Source organism: Schistocerca piceifrons, chromosome 1, assembly GCF_021461385.2.
Source record: "Schistocerca piceifrons isolate TAMUIC-IGC-003096 chromosome 1, iqSchPice1.1, whole genome shotgun sequence".
In the NCBI taxonomy this organism is placed as follows: Eukaryota; Metazoa; Arthropoda; class Insecta; order Orthoptera; family Acrididae; genus Schistocerca; species Schistocerca piceifrons.
The window spans coordinates 532118283-532138953 of NC_060138.1; the positions used below are offsets into that span (position 1 = coordinate 532118283).

Consider the following 20671-nt stretch of genomic DNA (forward strand, 5'->3'; position numbering starts at 1 on the left):
TGTAATCTCAAGTCACTGCACAGTGTAAAATAATTTAGGAGTGAAGGACACAACCCTCCAAATAGTGGAAGCATTGTGAGCATGGTGCCGTTGACAGGCATATAAAACAGAATGAAAACTTTGCAAGCGAACACATGCCCAAGCACATGAACACAAACACACACAAACTCACTCTCTCTCTCTCTCTCTCTCTCTCTCTCTCTCTCTCTCTCACACACACACACACACACACACACACACACACACACACACACACACACACATTTTTGTAGCTACATTGCGCCAGGTAAACACTCAGTGCCAGGATGGTGGCTCGGCAGGTAGACTGGGCTTGGGAATTGTGTCGGATGGGGTGGGTAGAGACAGAGAGAGAGAGAGAGAGAGAGAGAGAGAGAGAGAGAGAAAGTGGGAGCAGGGGCTGAGGAGGGTAGTTGATGGCTTGGAGGGAGGCAGCAAATGTGCGGGATAGGAATGTGGGAAGGAGAGGCAGAAGGTGTATGGGATAGGAGTGTGAAACTTGCCCCCCAGAGCCAGTATGTTCTTGCGCACAAGATGGGAGTGGATTGGGAGAGCTTGACATGACCGAGGAAGCGGGTAACTTTAGGGTAGAGGGTGTAGGTTGGTGGAGATTGAGGCCAGGAGGATTACAGGAGCAGAGGATGTGCGAAGCTTTGGAAAAGGCCATCACTGTCAGGCACTATCCCCCAGACCTATTTTTGCAAGCAGATATCCTGCATCGTATCCTCGCACATCTCTAGTCCTCCCACCAACTCCAAAAACCAATTGCAAAGGAGCATCCTACTCACCACAAATTATCATCCCAGACTGGAGCAACTCAACCATGTCCTTCACCAAGGCTTCAATTATCTATCATCAAGCTTGGAAATGAGGGACATCCTATCCAAGATCCTTCCCATCCCTCCAAAAGTGGTATTCTGATGCCAACATCCATATGTCACTCCCACTCCAAACCTTTGGAAGACCCAAATGTCACAGTGTAAAATAATTTAGGAGTACCTCCCTGGTTCACCCATCCAGTAAATATTACTCTAGTCCCGTCACAGACTTGCCCTATCCCATTGGAGGCAGGGCCACCTGTTGTGAAAGGAGCCACATCATACACAGCTCTGCTGAAATTTCTGCAGAACATATTATGTTGGCATGACCACCAACCAGGTCTCCATCAGAATGAACGGCCACCCCCAAACTGTGGCAAAAAGCAGAGTTGACCACCCAGGGGTGGAACATGCTTCTGAGCACAACATACTCAAGTTTAATGGCTGCTTCACAACCATTATCATTTGGATGCTTCTTGTACCAGCTTTTCTGAACCACACAGATGGATGTTATCCTTACAACACATCCTCTACTACCATACTCCTCCTGGCCTCAGTGTCCACTAACCCACAGCACCCACACCCTCTACGCAATGGTCTCCCCTTCCTCTGTTCATGTCATCCTCTCCAAATCCACTGCTCCACAACATTGTCATTGGGTGCTGCACAAACTCACTAGGTCTGTTGCCCCATTCCTATCCTGTACACTTGCTTGTATTCCTATCCTGCATACCTGCTACCTCTCTCCAAGCTGTCAGATACCCTTCACCAGCCCCTCCTTTGACTTCTGTCTCTTTCTCCTTCTACGCACCCCACCTCACACAACCCATAACGCCAGTAGCTGCCAAACTGCAATACTGGCATTGTTTGTTCAACCAGCACAATGTAGCTGCAGAGGTGTGTGTGTGTGTGTGTGTGTGTGTGTGTGTGTGTGTGTGTGTCTTGTGAAGTATTACTGCATTAGTTTCAGTGAGAAATAAAGAAAATAGCCAAAAAATAAATGACAGAAGTCAGATATTCCTAATATTTAATAGTCACTTCTTTGAAGTAGCACAAAAGTTTAGCATGTGCAATTCAAGGGGTAAAGCAGTAGAATACACGCAAGGAGCAATGCCACATGCACATAGGCAATTTGCATTTACTCCATGCCCTGCAAAAGAAATAAGAATGTAATTAACTCTCTCAAAAGCAAAAACTCTCACAGAGTTGATAGTTTTTCAAGTAATGTACTAAAATCATGTTCTTCATAGATATGCAATGTGTTCAGTAGTATATGCAATAGAACATCATCACAAAATATGATTCATTGCAGACAGAAATATGCTGTTGTCAGACAGATGTCAGTAATTACCAACTAATTTCACTACTTACATATGTTTCAAATGAACTGGAGAAGAACCATATCCGTGCAAGAACCATAACACATCTCTCAAATTAACGATGTTAGGAAAAGGGTAGATTCTACTGACCGTAAAGGTGACCCGGTGAGTTGTAGACAGGCCAACAAAAAGATTATTACAGATCAGAGCTTTTGGCCAAAGCCTTCTACAGCAAAGAAAACATGCACACATTCACACAAGCAGGCACTCCTCATGCACACTTGACCACTACCAACAACAGCTCTGACCAGATACTTAGTCAGTATCGGTTTTGATTTTAAAAGATCTCCCCACTGAACATGTTCTTCTTTTTTTTCACTAATCAGATTATACAATATTTAAATGACTAAATATTACTAACTGGTATTTTTTGCCAAATTTTATCTGACTGAACAGTTCACAGTAGTCAACTCGAGAATTTAAAATATTTCATTATTGGAGATCTTTCTGTAACTGGTTTTCATCCTATCCAACCAAAAGTCATTAAACCCTAATCTTTCTTCCTTTGTTTTATTTAAAAGGTGGCAGAATATTGCATAAAGAAACCCTGCAAGTTAAAAAAATGTAACAGTGTCTTCAGAATGGGGAACATTTATTACAAGTGTGGTACAGGAAAGAATATTGGATCCACTGTTGTTCTTGTTGCTATGTAATAACATATATCCAAGAAGCAGATATAGTTCTCTTTGCTGATGATACAGTTACTATAATGATGCCTAATGGCTGAACTTCAACTCTTGAAAATGTAAATTAATTTTCTTGAAAGTTAATAACTGGTTCTTTGTGAAAATGGACTGTTATTGAACTTAGATAAAACACAATATACACAATTGTGTACTGCAAAAGGCCTAACCACACTCAGTCCTCATGATTCCCTTCTGCAAAATAATAATAAAAACATCCTTTTCATGTTAGCGTGACAGATACTTTCACATAGTACTAGTTCAAATGGTATAGCAGATTGTACTAAGCCAAAACACTCAACCCTTAGCATTTCGGTATTTGGATGAATAGGTAATATTTTTGATGTACCAAGTGGTCTGCATCATGAATGGGAATTTGAATTGAGAAGTGAGTCATTCTAGGGTAGTCCATCCAATTGTGCAAAGCCACTGAGCCAGGGTGGTAGTGGTTAGCAAATCTGCCTAGTGGGCAGGAGACTCAGGTTCGAATCTGAACCTTGGTACAAATTTTCACTCATCGGCTCAGTCTGGATTGATGTTTGAAACTTTAAAAGGTCTCTGGAACCACATAGTTTCATAGGTAATATTCTAATTGATATAGGCTTTTATGATAATCTGTCTTCTATGCACACACACAAACATCACATACAGAGAAAGGTGAGACAACAATATCTTCATTCTGGTGCTCCGGATTTAAAGTACACAACATTTGTTTAGCCTACATTAACTCTGAAATTAATTAATTTAAGGAATAAAGTTCACAACTTCTTTAGAGCTAGAGCACCCCCCCCCCCCCCCCCGCCCCTCTCTCTCTCTCTCTCTCTCTCTCTCTCTCTCTCTCTCTCTCTCTCTCTCTCTCTCTCTCTCACACACACACACACACACACACACACACACACACACACACACACACACAACAAACCTGAGTGCCTGTGCATTGCCCCTGCTGTTATTGTGCTCACTGGAGTGAGCAGTTGCATTAGCTGGAGTGGGTGAGGAGGAGAGGATGTGCAGGGTGCAGGAATGCTGGCATCCTGTATAAGCCATCAATCAATAAGTTCTAATATGTCTTTCTTATTTGTATCCCTTCTTGAATGTGCTGAAGCAGTTGCAGCTTGAATTACTTAACCATATATGGAAAATGATTATATTGGATAGTTTAGTAATGTAGTCACATTTTTAAACTTACTATATTATTAACAAAAATGGTACAAAGATATGAGCTTATCTTTCCTTGCACCCACTCAATGCCACGACTACCAGTTGCCTCTCTTTATTCTCACTTATTTCACAACAGAAGTGTCACTGCAGAGATGAAAATTGCTTGAGTGAGCACCTATCAATGATAAAAAATACTTTACTAGTAAAAAATAAAGACTAAAACAATATCTAATACCACAAAGCTAACCAGAAAGAGTTATGTCGCAACCAAGGAAGCTTTTCATCTTATGATGCCACAAGCCACGAAAAGAAAGCACCCTCTCCTCGTAGAGATGCAGCGCTCTTTAAAAATTCTTATGTCTTATAGTAAAAACTTGGTGGTAATGCTCTTGCTCATTCATTGTGTTGCTGATGACAGTTGTGCTCCACTGTAAAATGCCTAGCGAGGTATACCTACCCCTGTACCCTATCACCAGTATTCATTCACCAAGTGTGTGTTAGTCAAGAATTCCATTTTATGTTCATCTTATCCTCATGCTCTGGAAAGTGCAGCAGAAACAGGAAAGACTTTAATAATCAACAAATCTCATGTGAAACGATGATGTGCATTTCATAGTTGTAAGTTACGAATATGAGTCATCAGTGCATGTTCAGTTGAAACTAAATTGCTGAATGCTCTGTCAGTCTTATGGTTGTAATTAACAAATAATACCTCTTTAGTTGTAATCCATAAATTTTCAGTTTGTGTGAGTAATTGCACAGAACAGAACATGTTTGTGTGTTTTAATTATTCTCAATGACTTATTTGATTCCAGGAGTTAGAGATTCGAGCAGTGTTGTTAGATGAAATTATGCAGAATCCTGAAAGACCAACTTCAGAAAACATTCTTGACATGGAAGTGAAATCGCTTCGAGATACCAGAGATCTTTTGGATAAGGTTGGAATAGCAGAAGCAACAACATTCATTGAAGAGAATCCACATCCTCGTTTGTGGTAACAATTTTTTTGTAAAATTATCACAGATTTCTTTATTCCTTTCAACACTTTGAATTGGTTATGAAGCTATCTGAAGGAAGTGGAAGAAACCATGGTGTGTGAATTAGCAGTTTGTTAGGAGTTCACACACTCTGTGTACTACTGTCAGCATTCTCAAAAATAATTGAACCTATCCTGAAAGACAGTTACATGAATAATTGAATGAGTGATTTGAAAAAGGTACACATTCCAAAAACATAAACTTTCGGCAAATAAAAAAAAAAAAAACTGTTTTGTGAGAAAACTGGTTGTTATACCAAAAAATTTACTATTGTGAATGTGTACAATTGAGTGTAGCAAACGCATTGCACATGGTACCTATGTATAAATATTTGTTATATACCATGTAACTGCGTAAATATGTTCAGGGTTATGTACCTTTTTCAGGTCAAAGTTTTTAAACGCACAAACTTTATGCGAATTTGTGGATTGTGTTAAAAAGATTTCAGAAATAAGCAAGTAAAATTATTCAATCTTTGTAAAAAGGCAAAAAAATATATTTCAAAACTGTTGGCTACATATATTTACAAAAAAATGTTTTCCTATTAAACATTTTTCATTGTTGGACTTTTCATAGTAGACAGTCATCAGTCTTCTTATTCTAGTCGATCAGCAGCTGAAAAAAACCTTGTTTGAAAAATATTATAAAAAAATGTTCTTTTTTATTTTTACTATCATTATTATTTTTAGTTTTATTCAGTAGTATGTGATACATAGCCTATAAATGTTACTTTAAAATATGTTTTTATTACTCTTACCTTGTAGGTGGATCAGTTAGTCATCAACATCATCTTCATTAATGTCTCTTGTATCCAAGAGACTCTTTCATCGAAAAAAGATCGATGCTCATCTGGGATGTAGTGTTTAACTTTCTGGAGATCCTGCAGTTTGTCTTTCTTTATGGGAACCTTTCCCATTGGATATGCCTTGGTGTCAGGGATTTCAACAGTGTTTGTTTTCTTCAGCTTGAAGGTCCATTTTACGGGGTTGTCAACATAGGCGGGTGTTTCAACAAAACCTTTGCATCACTTTAGAAGACGAAGTGTCTGTATGTGCTTATTTTGAAAGTAACTGCTCTGCTTTTTACACTTCTAGGCTGTTTCACAAAGTACTGTGGCCACCAGTTCTTGAATTCCAAAAATAAATCACATTGCATAGTGGTCACAACAAAAGTAGGCTTTGTTTTCTTCACACTACCAATCATTGAGTTGTACTGTTCAGGTGAGTAGACACGATCATGTCACTGGACTTCACGCTTCACTGTGCCAAACGTACGATCACATGGCATAAAGCTGTGCACTCTAATGGGGTAATACAGATGTATAGCCTTGAATCTACTGTTCATGGTCAAGGAGCACAAAAGTCTGCACAGAGCATGATTTATGTTTTGGCATCCACTTGCATCGCTAAATACATGGAGGTACTGCACTTCTTCGGGAATGTGATGTGTGATAAAATCCAAAACCATTGAACGTACATCATATGGGCCTTTGTTTCCCTCACCTTCTGTCTAGGTAAAAAAATAGGCCTTGTCGTTTTTTATGTCATAAACATTGAAGACATAGAACCATAGTTTTCTAAGGTAAAATACTTCTTGTACAGGCAGCAGTGGTAGTGGCAGGTTTTGCATATAATTGAAAGCAATTCCCATGACATCAGCCGGGATTTTGATAGTTCCTTTATTTCCTGCATCTTGTTATAAAAATGCTTAGCACGTCTGTTATGCACCATTAATTCAGCAGATGCTACGCCTTTTGCATTGTCATTAAGCATGTTTGACTTAATTTTGATCTTCAGGTCTTCACAAGTACTGCACACATCGACCTGAGGTCTGTCAAATCGGTAACTAAAGTTTTTCTTGAAATAATCCAAGTAAAACTCATACTTAATTACATTCTTCATGTCAGGAAATTTGTATATGAAAAGTTCATGCATTTTTGCCACATTGAGTTGAGCATCGCGATATGTGACTGTTGTAGGCGTATAGTGAGCAACATATGTTGGAATTGAATCAATATGTTCATGTACTTTAACTAGATGTGAGGCTGGAACAGCATTAGAACAGTTTTCATGTTTACCTCTCATGTCAATAGTGGATTTCCCAGAGGTCAAAGTATGTGTCAACCTAATGACAACTTTGTGTGACACCGCATGTAGGCTTATGTAAGCATTACAACGTACTTCAACTCTGCTTGTCCCTTTCATGGCAAAGTACTTGAAAGAGAATTCATGTGGTTTGGAGTTTTCATTTGATGGTCTGTGCCTTGCAACCTTGTACCTCTCAATTACGCTCATTAACCATGTGTCCTGCTCGTGCTTAGGTCTGCCACTATATAGAGTTCAAATAATGTTCTCCTTTTCCCCAATAAAGAAACTATCCATGCATTTCTTCCTAAACTTACAGTTAGGGCCGGTTGTTTTGGCTGGAACATGAACGCCTGCTGAAGTTACAAACTCCTCACCACGATGCCTTGCTAACTTTTCCATCTCCCGTACATGTTTTTCTTTGTAATGTCTTCCCTTTTTTCGTCTTGGTTCACCACTGTCACTGTCTGTTGCTGACATTGTTACTTGGTTAAAGTAAACCAAAAACTAATAAACTTCACTAAACTACGAGGGCTATCCACAAAGTACATTACGTTTTGGAATTAAAAATAAATAAAGTATTGGAATTTTTTTTATTAAATGCAGATGAAAGCCACACTTAAATACTACTTTTCTACATAGTTGCCATTTAAATTAAGGCACTTATCGTAGCGATGGACAAGCTTGGAAATTCCTTTGTCGTAAAATTCGGCCTCTTGCGTCTTCAACAACGTGGTTACCTCTTCTTGAAGCTGTGCGTCATCATCGAAACGCTGCATAGCCAACCACTTCTTCATTGCTGGGAATAAGTGGAAGTCGCTCGGTGCCAGGTCGGGACTGTACGGCGGATGAGGAAACAACTCCCACTTAAAAGATTCGAGAACTTCACGAGTGGCATATGCCGTGTGGGCCCGGGCGTTGTCGTGAATCAGCAAGATCTTTGAGCCCAACTTTCCCCTGCACTTGTTTTGTATTGCTCTTTTGAGGTTTTGCAGAGTTTGGCAATACCTTTGAGAGTTTATTGTAGTGCCTCTTTCCAGGAAATCCACAAAAATCACACCTTTTCTGTCCCAAAAGACAGTCGCCATCACCTTCCTTGCCGACATTGTCTGCATGCATTTCTTGGGTTTTTGGGGGGGAATTTGTGTGCTCCCACTGCATTGACTGCAATTTTGTCTCACAGTTCACATGCTTAACACATGTTTTGTCACCAGTAACGATGCGGTCGAGTAATGAGTCGCCATCTTTCTCGTAAGCGTCCAAAAACGTTAACGCTGCAGCCATTCGCTGATTTTTGTGAATCTCTGTCAAGATTTTTGGTATCCATCTTGCACAAAACTTGTGGTAACCAAGCTTTTCGGTAATGATTTTGTGCAACAAACTTCGTGAAATTTGTGGAAAACTCATAGAGAGTTCCGTTATTGTGAAATTACGGTTTTCACGGACCGCGGCATTGACTTTTTCAACAAGTTCGGCAGTCACTATGCTGGATCTTCCACTTTGCTCTTCATCGTAAATGTTAGTTCAGCCATTTTTAAATTTTATGACCCATTGACGCACTCCACCTTCAGTGATTATGTTGTCCCCATACACTTCACAAAGCTGCCAATAGATTTCTATCGGTGTATAGGTTTTTGCAGTCAGAAACCTTATTCCAGCACGCACTTCACACTTCATGGCATTTTCAATTAACGCTAACATTTCAGACTGTCACAGTAACTCAACGGAGTGCAGCACGAACCTCTCACTAGCACGGCAGGATGCCGACTGAGCGGCGGAATGCCATGACACCAAGATGGCCGCGCTAGCCTCGCCCCTAATGGACACAAACGAAAACACAATGTACTTTGTGGATAGCCCTCATAATTTTGGCACAGATCTTATCACTTTTCACTGTAAACATAACCAACATAACCTTAAACAGCTCGCTCATCTGCTACATTACACACCAAACACATGACTGAGCAGCGAGCACTAGCACTGTGGTGGGTGTTGCCGACTCTAGTGCGGCTTTGAGTTGAAGAAGGAACATACTCCAGGAATATGTCCTTTCTTCAACTCACTCGTATCTAACTATTGTTGGCAAGCACATTTGAAGTAGAGGAAGATGTTCTTTTATATGCTCAATGGATGTCTATACGTCCAAAGAAGAAAATGGCTATCTCAGTTTAATTTGTGAAATTTGTGGAATGTGTACCTTTTTCAACTCACCCATTCAATTAAAACCTTTTCAATGAAGCACAGTTTGGTTTCTGAAATGGAAAAAAGTGCAATGTCAGCCATTACAGAGTTCACAAAAAAGAAACTTGGAGCTCTTGACAAAGATGACAGTCTGATGACCATAAAATACTACTAAACAAACTAGAAGAACTAGATGTAAGAGGAAAAAAAAAAACAAGTGGTTCCAGTCTTATCTGGAAAACACAGTGCATAAGGTAGTACACATATCTAATGATGATATATTGTTAGTAAAACTATTGTCGTACAAGAAACACATAGATATAGGTGTACTTCAGGATAGTTTATTGGGCTCACTTCTGTTCTTGATATATGTTAGTGACTTTTCACGCAGTATAAGACATGAAGAAAAAGTTCTTTTTGATGATGACAGCTACATCGAAGTAGTTTATCAAACACCAGAACTCCTAATAGAGAAAGCAAATAAAACCCTTAAGGATGGTTACAGTTTGGAAGTATGCAATAAATTAACTTAGAACATAAAGAAAACAAACAGCATACACTTCAGCATAAAGAGAGAAAACAAAAGAAAGTGTTGTGTACCAGCCAATGTCTTGTGATGACACGCTATTCCTATGTACACTTAATTCATAGCTATGGGGTTCTTTCGTGGAGATCAGAGGCACAAAACATAGACACTTTTTTCAAACTGCAGAAAAGGGTCTTGGATTGTATTGTATTGTATTTATTGGTCCTAATGTCTACAAAAGCATCTTTCACATAAGACATTGGACAAATCAGGTTATAATTACACTTCTGAAAGTGTACTAAAAGTAGTATTTAGACTCATTGTAAAGAACTATTTAAAACTGGCTATCCTTACTGCACCAAGTGAATACATCTACCAGTCTGCTGTGCATGTCAGGAAATATATTAATAAGTATTTCCCTAATATTTGCGTACATAATGTACATAATCATGGAACAAGAGCCAGTTTGGACTTAACATTTGCCAAGGAAAAACAAATAAAAAAACTCAGAACAGCATTTTTTATCAGGGAATAAAGCTGTGTAACAAATTGCCTAAGGAGATGAGAAAGGTCAGTAAAATATTTAAAGAAACAGCAGGGATGTGACTATTCCCTGGCCTCCCAGAAGTCGTGATTGTAACGCTTTGTTCTTCTTTTTCTGGAGCTATGTCAGAAACATTGTCTAAGCAGAAGAAATTCGATATTTGAGGCATCTGCAGGAGCAAATTTTGACAGCCTTCATGAATGTAACACCAGAGATGCTACACGGCATAAAATCGAGTATCGTTTTTATGTCTGCAGAGTGACAAGTCGAGTTCACATCAAAACTTAAGGTTTTTTACTCTTCAATTTGGTATTAAATCCTTTCATTATCTTGAAAAGTTTTTTCTGCAGCAGTTATTCAAAATCCTGGCACTTTTTTTTGGAACACCCTGTACGTAATCACAGTGTATTGTGTTTGCAATAGTCGTGGGCAAAAATCTATAGCGCATGATTGCATTCTTTCATCATCCTCCTGAGCTCAACATCTCACTCCTCACTCTCGTCACTGATTCAATCTTTCTGACGGACTGAAGGGAGAATATGGAGATGTGCTTTGGGCATAGTAACTTGGGTAGCTCAGTTGGTCGAGCACTTGCTGCAAAAGACAAAGGTCTCGAGTTTGAGTCTCAGTCCGGCACACAGTTTTCATTTACCAGAAGTTTCATATCGGTGCACACTCCACTGCAGAGTGGAAATTTCATTCTGAAAATATCCCCAAGGCTGTAGCTAAGTCATGTCAGCACAATATCCTTTCTTCCGGAGTGCTAGTGCCACAAGTTTCTCAGGAGAACTTCTGTGAAGTTTGGGAAGTGGGGAACAAGGTTCAGGTGGAAGTAGAGCTGTGAGGATGGATCATGAGTCATGCTTGGGTAGCTCAGTTTGTAAAGCACTTGCCTGTGAAGAGCAAAGGTCCTTAGTTCGAGTCTTGGTTTGGCACACACTTTTAATCTGCCAGGAAGTCTCACTGACCTCATATTTGAGAGGATGATGCTCTATTTGGTCATCCTGATTTAGGCTTTCTGTGGTTTTTCTCAACAATTTCAGGTAAATGCTGGTATGGTTCCTTCATCAAGGCCAAGGCCAACCACCTACATGTACATAAATACTCCCCAGGAGGGTACATCATACCGATTATTGTCAGTTTTCTTCCATATTTCATTTATGTTTTGAGCAAGGTAAAAAGGACTGTCCATAGGCCTCTTTACATGCCCTGCTCTCTGTTACATAATTCTCATTATTCCTGGATGGAACGTAACAATATTATGAAAAGGAAAGTTGCTACTCATCATATAGCAGAGCTACTAAGTTGCAGATAGGCACAACAAGAAGAATGTCACAAATAAAGCTTTCGACCATTAAGGCCATCGTCAACAATAGACATACACATACACAAACACACACACAAAAAGCGAGCATGCAACTCACACACACGAGTTTTTTTTTGTGTGTGTGTGTGTGTGTGTGTGTGTGTGTGTGTGTGTGTGTGTGTGTGTCTACGTCTATTGTTGATGAAGGCCTTAATGACCGAAAGCTTTATTTCTGACATTGTTTCTGTTGTGCCTATCTGCAACTCAGCAGCATCTCCGCTAGATGGTGAGTACCAACTTTCCTTTTCACAATATTGTCTCATTATTCCTACATGAGATATGTGATAATGGCAGCAGAATAGTCTACATTCTTTTCCAAATACATGTTCCTTAAATTCACTCACAAAGTTTCACAAGAACTATGTTGCCTTTCTCCCAGGGATTCTCATTTAAGTTCCCCAAGTACCTCCGTTAGACTTTTGTATGTGTTATGTTGACCTGTTATGATCCTGATAATCCATCTCTGAATTCATTGTCAACAGGATATTAAACTCTAAGCTTCCTTCCTTCAGAATTAGTTCAATATCTGTTGTCATGCCTACTTGGTAAGGACTCCCAAACATTGGGACAATACTTCGGTAGTGATTTACTAATTATATGTGATCATATCATTTCCTGTATTACCCCTGAATATTTATATAATATGACATGCTCAAGATGTTCACCAATTATCTTGTAATCAGTTACTATATGGTTCAATCTCTTTGATAAAGATGTTACCTGACACTTATCTTCAAGTGCATTCTCTTGGAATTTGAAGATTAAACCGTGACAAAATTAGTATAACTTCTACCAAGGACGTTATGCAGCATTTTCCCGACACTATCATGCCGACCAAACAAATCTTTGAATAACCGCACATCTCATCCCAAAAGTCTCTCAATCCTTCCACCAACTCAACCTATCCTATCAGCCTAGGACACATTCCATATTGCTGAACAGTATTCAGTAATCTGTCTTTATGAGTGATCTTATTCATAGGATGAAATACACTTCATTGTTATTTGTCCAATGAATCTGAGTTTTACATCTGCCTTTCTTCCAATGAGATTTGTACTGAATGAGGGGGTGAAATGGCTAAGCCACTGGAATCACTTTCAGTAGGATTGGCATTCAAATACTCTTCTGGCTGTCAGGAGTTAGACTTTCCATGTTTTTCTCCAAATTACTTAAAGCAAATGAAGGGATGGCTCCTTTGAAAAGACATGGCCAATTTCTTTCCTCATCCTGTACATCATTAGTATCCCATCTCTAGTGAGCTTGTAGTCAATGACACTTTACACACTAATCTTCATACCTTTCTTCCGCACTGCAAGGACTGCCGTCATGAGTGAATACATTTCATCAGGACTCCCACCAACGGACTGAAGGCCACCTACCTCCTCACACATAAAGCTGTACAGCCATAAAAACACATATCTGTATGTTCTATGCATGTGTGTGTGATTGCATTATGTTGACATATCATGTATCATTGTGAGACTATCTATGGATGAATAAATAAATTAAAAAGTATCTCTGGAAGCATTGATCACATAATATTGTGGAACTATTGAATTGAATAGTTAGTGATTACTCAGAAAAGTTTTACAGGAGAACAAACACTGACTTGTAGATGAACTAACAAGAGATAGTTTGCATAGAAGCTACCATTATTCTGTTTGAGGCTGCCATTACTAAGTTGCAGCATGTACATGTATTGGGATAAAATGAAAATTTTATTCAGTATCTTGCGCAGCTAAAGATGTTACTTCTGGAAAGAACATTGCATTTCTCTTTCTGGAAAACATTAGCATATTGTGGACCACTTTATGAACATCACCTTTATTTTTCAAAGGTGAATGCTGTGAGAGACACATGTGTATATTTATATGATATATTACAGACGAGAGTGATCTGGAGGAAGAAGAAACCTAGTATTTGATTAACTTCATTGCAGAATATTAATATTTCAAATGTTCCATGAATACTGAAATATCTGAAGACAGGTCCAGATACACTGAATTGAGACTTAGTAGATATTTAGTGATGCAAAACAAAGAGAGAACAAAAGAATACATCAAATGGCTTTTGATGAAAGCCACATCCGTGCCACAGTTGAATTGGTTTTAACAACTGAAAAGATGTCAGTGCCAACTCCTGTTTTGTGGATTTACACGACACATCACAAGCCAACGACTGTGAATTAAAGAGAAAATGCAAGACAAATGAGTGATCAAATCTATGGGTGAGGGTGAAAATCTGTTAGTGTTAAGATATTAAATGATATGGAAGGGGAAGGAAAGAAAAACAGAACTGTTAGACAAAGTGGGGCGTGGGAAATAAGTGAGAGAGTAGTAGGGCTTTGGAGGTTCTGCAGTGTTTCAACTGATTATAGTGAATGCTCTTTCTCAAATTTACAAGCGAAGACTTGTATAAGGTGTAAGAGAGCTAGCCCCCCGTCCCCCCTCTCTCTTTCTCTCCCTCTCCCCCTCTCTCTTCATTCATGCACTTTCCATTTCTCTTGTGACAAAGGAAACATTGCATAATTGCATATATACCGTTTACATCACTCATCTGTGCTTGTTTTATAGTGAGGAGGGTGTATGTAGTAGGAAGCAGATGTCTTTTTATTTATTTTATGGTTTTTATTATTACTGTTATTTGTATACTACACTGAAATATGATTTTACTTTCAGGCGTCTTCTAGCAGAGGCTGCTGTCCAGCAGCTCGACTTGTCCACCGCAGAAGCTGCATTTGTTCGATGCAGTGATTATCCTGGAATTCAATTTGTTAAAAGACTGCAGAATATACAAAATGATACGTTAAAGAAAGCTGAAGTTGCAGCATATTTCCAGAATTTTAATGATGCTGAGAAGTATTATCTTGAAGTGGATCGTAGGTATTATAATCTTTGAATAGTTCTCACTCATTAAAAACACTTTTTTTATCTGTTCTCAAAAAAAAAAAAAAAAAAAAAAAAAAAAAAAAAAAAAAAAAAAAAAAGAAAGAAGAAAAAAAATCCCATGTGCTAGCAGTTTGAAATTTGTAGAAAACTTAAATTAAAGCAATACATGTTTGTGCTGAAAGCTATGTAACAATGCCTACAGCTTTTAAATAGTCACCAAAACAAGTAATGGTTTTATCTGTTTTTCCTTTGTACCAACTTATGTTCCTGACTAATTGATAAATTTGTTTGTTTATATAGTATGTATTATGTAATTATATGGATATCTGGAATATTTTATGTATTAAAGGAATGAGCAGTGGTGAACACTTCTGAATCTAAATTTCTGTTGGAAACTTAAGGAAATATGATACAGTAATATCTTTGTGGAGGTTGGCAGGTGAGAGACTAGGCGAAAAGAAAGTCACAAATGATAATATACAAACAAAGAGGAAACAGCACCCTGATTATTAATGAATATTTATAGAGAAGGTAATCTCTTGGACAGATTGCAAATATCACCACAAATGAGGAAACCGTACACATGCACACGATTAATCGAAGGCCATGAGTGGCTACTCTCTCTCTCTCTCTCTCTCTCTCTCTCTCTCTCTCTCTCTCGTGGTGTGTGTGTGTGGGGGGCGGGACACGGGCACACACTCGCGCGTTACATGGGAGGATGGGGGGAGGTGGAGGTCATGCACATGTGGCATGTGATCACTAACGTGTGCAGAAGGGTGCCTCATTGTGTGTATGTGGAACTAGTTATACCTCTGTGCTGATACATGTTTATCTACCATGATCAATCAGCTATAGATAAGTGGTTGCCATTCCTGATCTTTATCTACTGACTCAGCAGAGGGTTACAATATAATATTTTTGCCAGTGTGGAATCCTTCTCCTGAAATGGTATAAGGAAGTCACATTGTTGCCATATAAATTTGTGTAAACACACTCAATATAAATTACATTCACACATAAATAAGGAACAGCAATTTTACAACAAAGTTAGTTATATTTGCGAGGTAGATTAGGATAGGCTCTTAATCATTTCAATGTAGGATGGCTTAGTCAATGCATAAGTAAATGATAGTTTCAAGAGATTCTATGTTGGGATAGAATCAGTCTTTTAACATAAATACATGAGAGTATATGTATAATCTGCAATGATTTGATTATTCTTGCGTAGATCCGTAAGTTACAGCCGTATAGAATTTTTTTATAAATAAATTCTGTATTAATGCTATAATATTTAACTGTACACATATTTAGAATTTTTAGAATTTCCTGCTGGTACATGTAACAATATATTTCTGTCTGTAAAGTAATTTTGTATAATTTATTTTAGAGATCTAGCGATATCCCTTCGTGAGAAACTTGGTGACTGGTTCAGAGTAGTGCAGCTAATGAAAATGGGTGCTGGTGGCTCGGATGTTCAGATGGAACAGGCATGGAACTCAATTGGCAACTACTTTGCAGATAGACAGAATTGGTATGTTATTACACACTAAACAAAATGATAATATACGTTTGCTGTTTCAGATTGTTGCATTACTTTTTTATTTATTTTAATGATTGGTCTGATACAATTTGAAGGGAAGGTGCCAGGGAATACTATGAAAAAGGTCGCAATCAAGAACGTTTGGTCCACTGTTATTACATGCTAGAAGATTACGCTGCTCTAGAATCTTGTGTTGCAAATCTCCCTGACAAACATTCACTCCTGCCTGTTATTGGTGAAATGTTTGCATCAGTAGGGATGTGTGCACAAGCTGTCATGGCATACACTAAGGTAGCAAAATTTACTATTAGTTCATTCAAAATATTATATGGTAGTTGTTTACCTACTCATTAAATGTTGTTTTTGTTTGTTGCAGTATGGTCAAATAAAACCAGCAGTTGATGCATGTGTTGGTTTAAATCAGTGGGACCAAGCAGTTGAATTAGCCAAACAGTATAAACTCCCAGAAATAAATGATTTACTTTCCAAATACGCTAGCCATTTGCTGGCTAAGAATAAACTACTCGAAGCTGTAGAACTCTATCGCAAGGCAAACCACTTTTTGGACGCAGCAAAACTGCTTTTCCAGGTGTGCACTCTTACCAAATAATAAACAAATTTCTTATGTTACAGTGCAACAATACCATTATTTACAAGTATGAATATACCATTAGAAAGATCTAGAGAGCTTGATTGTAGTGACATGTTAGCTTGAGTTTCATCATTATTACAAAGAAAGGGATTTATCGTATGTAATGTGGATCGCAAATCTGCAACTTCTTTAATAAGAATGCAGTGAAACCAGAGTGAAGGCTTTCATAATGTCAGAGCTTGCAGTTAGTGAAGTACTGGAAATTGTTCAAGCATTTGAAGTAACATTGTCGACACAGAAAGCATCTGATGACAAAGTGAAGGTAGCAAACATTTTTGCTAATCAGTGTTGTGATCAGCATTCATTGGTTGACAGTATTTTGTCATCATTTTCCTCCAACTCACTGTTGCATTACAGTAAAGTGATATGGCAGAGTAAAGTAAATAGAAAAGTAACTAGCAGACGTACTTCTGTAATACCTTTAAAAACTCCAGAAAATGAATATGTAATGTAACATTGGCTCTGATAGCATATTTGAAAGCAGAGAAAGACCACTTCAACACAGCATTTTTGCAAATAATGCCCATAGTTGTAAGTCTCATAAATCTTGCTGCACTTGCTGTAACAGACATAGTAAGTATTGTTGCCCTCATTAAGCACCATATGTTATGCCTGCCAGAACAAAGAATATCTGGTATAGTGTGAATAATGGGCAGTACATGACTTCACTGTGAAATACTGCATTGCTTCACAGTCTAGAGCTGGGGTCCATAGTAATAACCGAAATTCCAAAAAGAAAGTTAATTATCATACTGTTGGCCAGTACCACTGAGTTGAAGCTCCAGCTTGACAGAGAATCTTAACTTGTCGTGACGACATTGGTTCACTGCCACTTGACAGGATGGAGTGGCGAGTGGTTAATTAAGGCCAAAAAGGAAATACACTGAGAGGCTAGCTGACAGAACAAGTTGCATGTCAAATGTACTTATAAAATTATAATTTTTAATAGTGAACTGATTGGTAGCTTCTAAAATATTCAGTCTTGACACATTTTCCTTATTTGGGTTTCTCATACCAAATAAGTGAACCTAATATTTCAAAAAACTCATTTATAGATTTATATAAGCTGCACAAGGAATATCATGTTTGGTAACTCATGCATCTCTTAAGGTGAGGGGACAACCATTTCTGTTGTGCGTGCTCTGCTCCATTTGTAATGCACCACCTAGTTAAAACAACTGGACAGGTGCTAAGATTCGTGGTCTGAGGGTTCTGTACAAACTTAATTATATATATGGACAGTTCATCATCCTGGGAGTCAATAATTTTGACAGTTTTATCAATATCGATACTGGCAAGACATCAGTTCTTGGAATTCCAAGACATTTGAGACCTTTTATTTTAAGTTTTAAGTCAGATAACAGATGACTTTGTGTGTGTGTGTGTGTGTGTGTGTGTGTGATATAATTACAAGTTAACACTTTATGGTATTTTTTCTTTTACTTGTATGTGAAACCCTTCCTTATTGCCGAATTTCAAGATTCTAGGCCATTGGGAAGTACCCTACAGATTTTGACAGAAGCTTTCTCATTTTGAGATTCTACATCTACATGGATATTCTGCAAATCACATTTAAGTGCCTGCAGAGGGATTACTGAAGGTCTGATCTGTTTCACTTGCTAAAAGATATTCTACAGCTTAGATCGCATAAAATATTTCTTTATTTAAGACAACCGGTTTCAGCAGACTTTGTTGTCATTTTCTTTAGAATGTGCCCATCTCATGTAAACATCCACTTGACACCTTGGCGTAGAGCCCAACACAAAATGAACACATTTTACAACAAAAAGATTTTTATGACCTGAAGATGACAGCAAAGTCTGTCAGAACTAATTGTCTTAAATAAAGAAATATTTTGTGTGGTCTAGGCTGTTGAATGTTTTCTCATGAGTTTCCAAGTATTGATATAAATGGCAGTATCTTTTGATTGAATTGACTTAGAAGCTTACATTTGTTACAAGCCAAGGAACTGTAGCCCTTAGTATGTGGCATAAATTTCAACTTCATTTGTATATCCGTTCCTGAGCAAAATGGTCATAACAGACGGATTGACAGACAAACAATTAGATAACAAATAACAATTTTTTTTCATGTGCTATAATTACAAATTCACAATAGTCAGATTGTTCCCTTTTACTTTTACTGTTAAACCTTGCTTCTTGCCAAATTTCATGATTCCAGGTCAATGTGATCATGAATATCACAGTTTTTTTGCAGTCTCCAGTCCTTACCTATCACATTTAATTTAAAGAACAAAAGGGTTTCCATGATGTATACACACGGTAATGGAGGAATACCAGATTTCTTAGGTAATGGAGGAGGAATACCATATTTCTTAAACAGGGGTTTACAAGAGTCTCTAGGCTTGCACCCAAACAAGATTCTAATTGCCCTTTTTTGTAGTTTAAAAGTCCTATTAGCTGTTTTAGAGTTTCCCCAGAAGGTGACCCCATATCTAAGACGAGAATGAAAGTACGCATGATGTGCATTCAATACTGTTTTCTCACTACAGCATGATTTTAATGAACAAAGAAGGTAACATGTTTTGCTCAGTTCTGCATTTAGATATTCAATATGCTTATTCCATCTGATGTTACTCTGCAGCCAAAGTTCTAAGAATTTGGTTTCAGTATTGGTACCAACTGGTTCGTCATTGATAGAGACTGATGGGATAAACATGTCCTTGTTAGGAACATTGTGGAATTTTAGAGCACTGGTTTTCTTACTGTTTATTACAAGCTGATTACTCTGTGCCCAGCTGCTGAGTTGTTTCGTGACCGCGTTTACTGTCTGCTGTAACTGTTCATTGTTGTCTCCTTTTAGTAGAATCGTGGTGTCATCTGCAAATATGAATGTTTTGTGCGCATCAACATTTAAGCTTAGATCATTTATGTTCAGAAGAAACAGAAGGGGTCCATTATTGATCCTTGGGGTACACCACATTTAATTTGTTTATAGTCAGATAAGTGATTAGATACAGTTTTTAGTTCAATATTTGTGTGCTTGATGCACACTGCCTGCTTACGATTAGTCAGGAAGGAACTGATCCACTTGTTGGACAGACCTCGAATACCATATCTTTCAAGCTTTGATAGCGGAATTTTATGGTCCACCATGTCAAAAGCTTTTGACAAGTCAATAAATACTCCTATTGTTTCCTGTTTTTTGTCCATCAGGTTTAGGATGGAATTGATGCACTCATTGTTGAATCATTGCAAGGGTCTCCATAGCACTTTTCCCAAGTTTCACACAGAATTTGATACACACGCACTGTTCTGTTCGCGGATCCATCATAAAATTGCCACACAACAAACACAGAGTATTATGGAAATCACTGTGGACATGCAACACATCCTCCCAGCTGAAAGCCACTCTGCACACTGACTGATAAGATATGCAGCTGTCGCCACCTATCGGTGCAAAGATCTACTACTCCTACTTTCCAGAGGGCAGCACCAGTCCCGAAAATTTTGTATTCCGCCTCATATATGCTATTCTTTGTTTGGAATAACTGTTAACAAATTTAGCCAGAGATCAGTTCTTTTCAGAAGTATACCTAGTGCATGCATATTTACAATTGCCTGTGTATGTGGAAAAACAGCACATCTTAGTGTTAGACATTCCGTCTGACATGTGTAAACATTGAGTACAGAAAATTTAGAAAACATGGCAGAACATGCAGTTGCAAAAAGCGCATTACAATCCAAAAGACCCTCAAGGAACTGCAGTCATTCAAGTATAAAATAAATTATATGCTCAGTTTCTGCCTAAGGTTGCTTGAATTTCATATCATT

The 20671-nt window shown here is 38.2% G+C and overlaps 1 protein-coding gene across 3 annotated transcripts in view; it reads left to right on the plus strand.

Annotated features, from left to right (window-relative positions):
- The window catches only part of LOC124798840 (WD repeat-containing protein 35), a 183251-nt gene that overhangs the window by 114502 nt on the left and 48078 nt on the right, over positions 1 to 20671 (plus strand). For all 3 annotated transcript variants that reach the window (XM_047262374.1, XM_047262381.1, XM_047262389.1), the window contains 5 exons: positions 4875 to 5053; positions 14476 to 14679; positions 16073 to 16216; positions 16321 to 16516; positions 16602 to 16814. In XM_047262374.1, coding sequence (XP_047118330.1) covers positions 4875 to 5053; positions 14476 to 14679; positions 16073 to 16216; positions 16321 to 16516; positions 16602 to 16814 — 936 coding nt within the window. The remainder of the gene's footprint in view (positions 1 to 4874; positions 5054 to 14475; positions 14680 to 16072; positions 16217 to 16320; positions 16517 to 16601; positions 16815 to 20671) is intronic.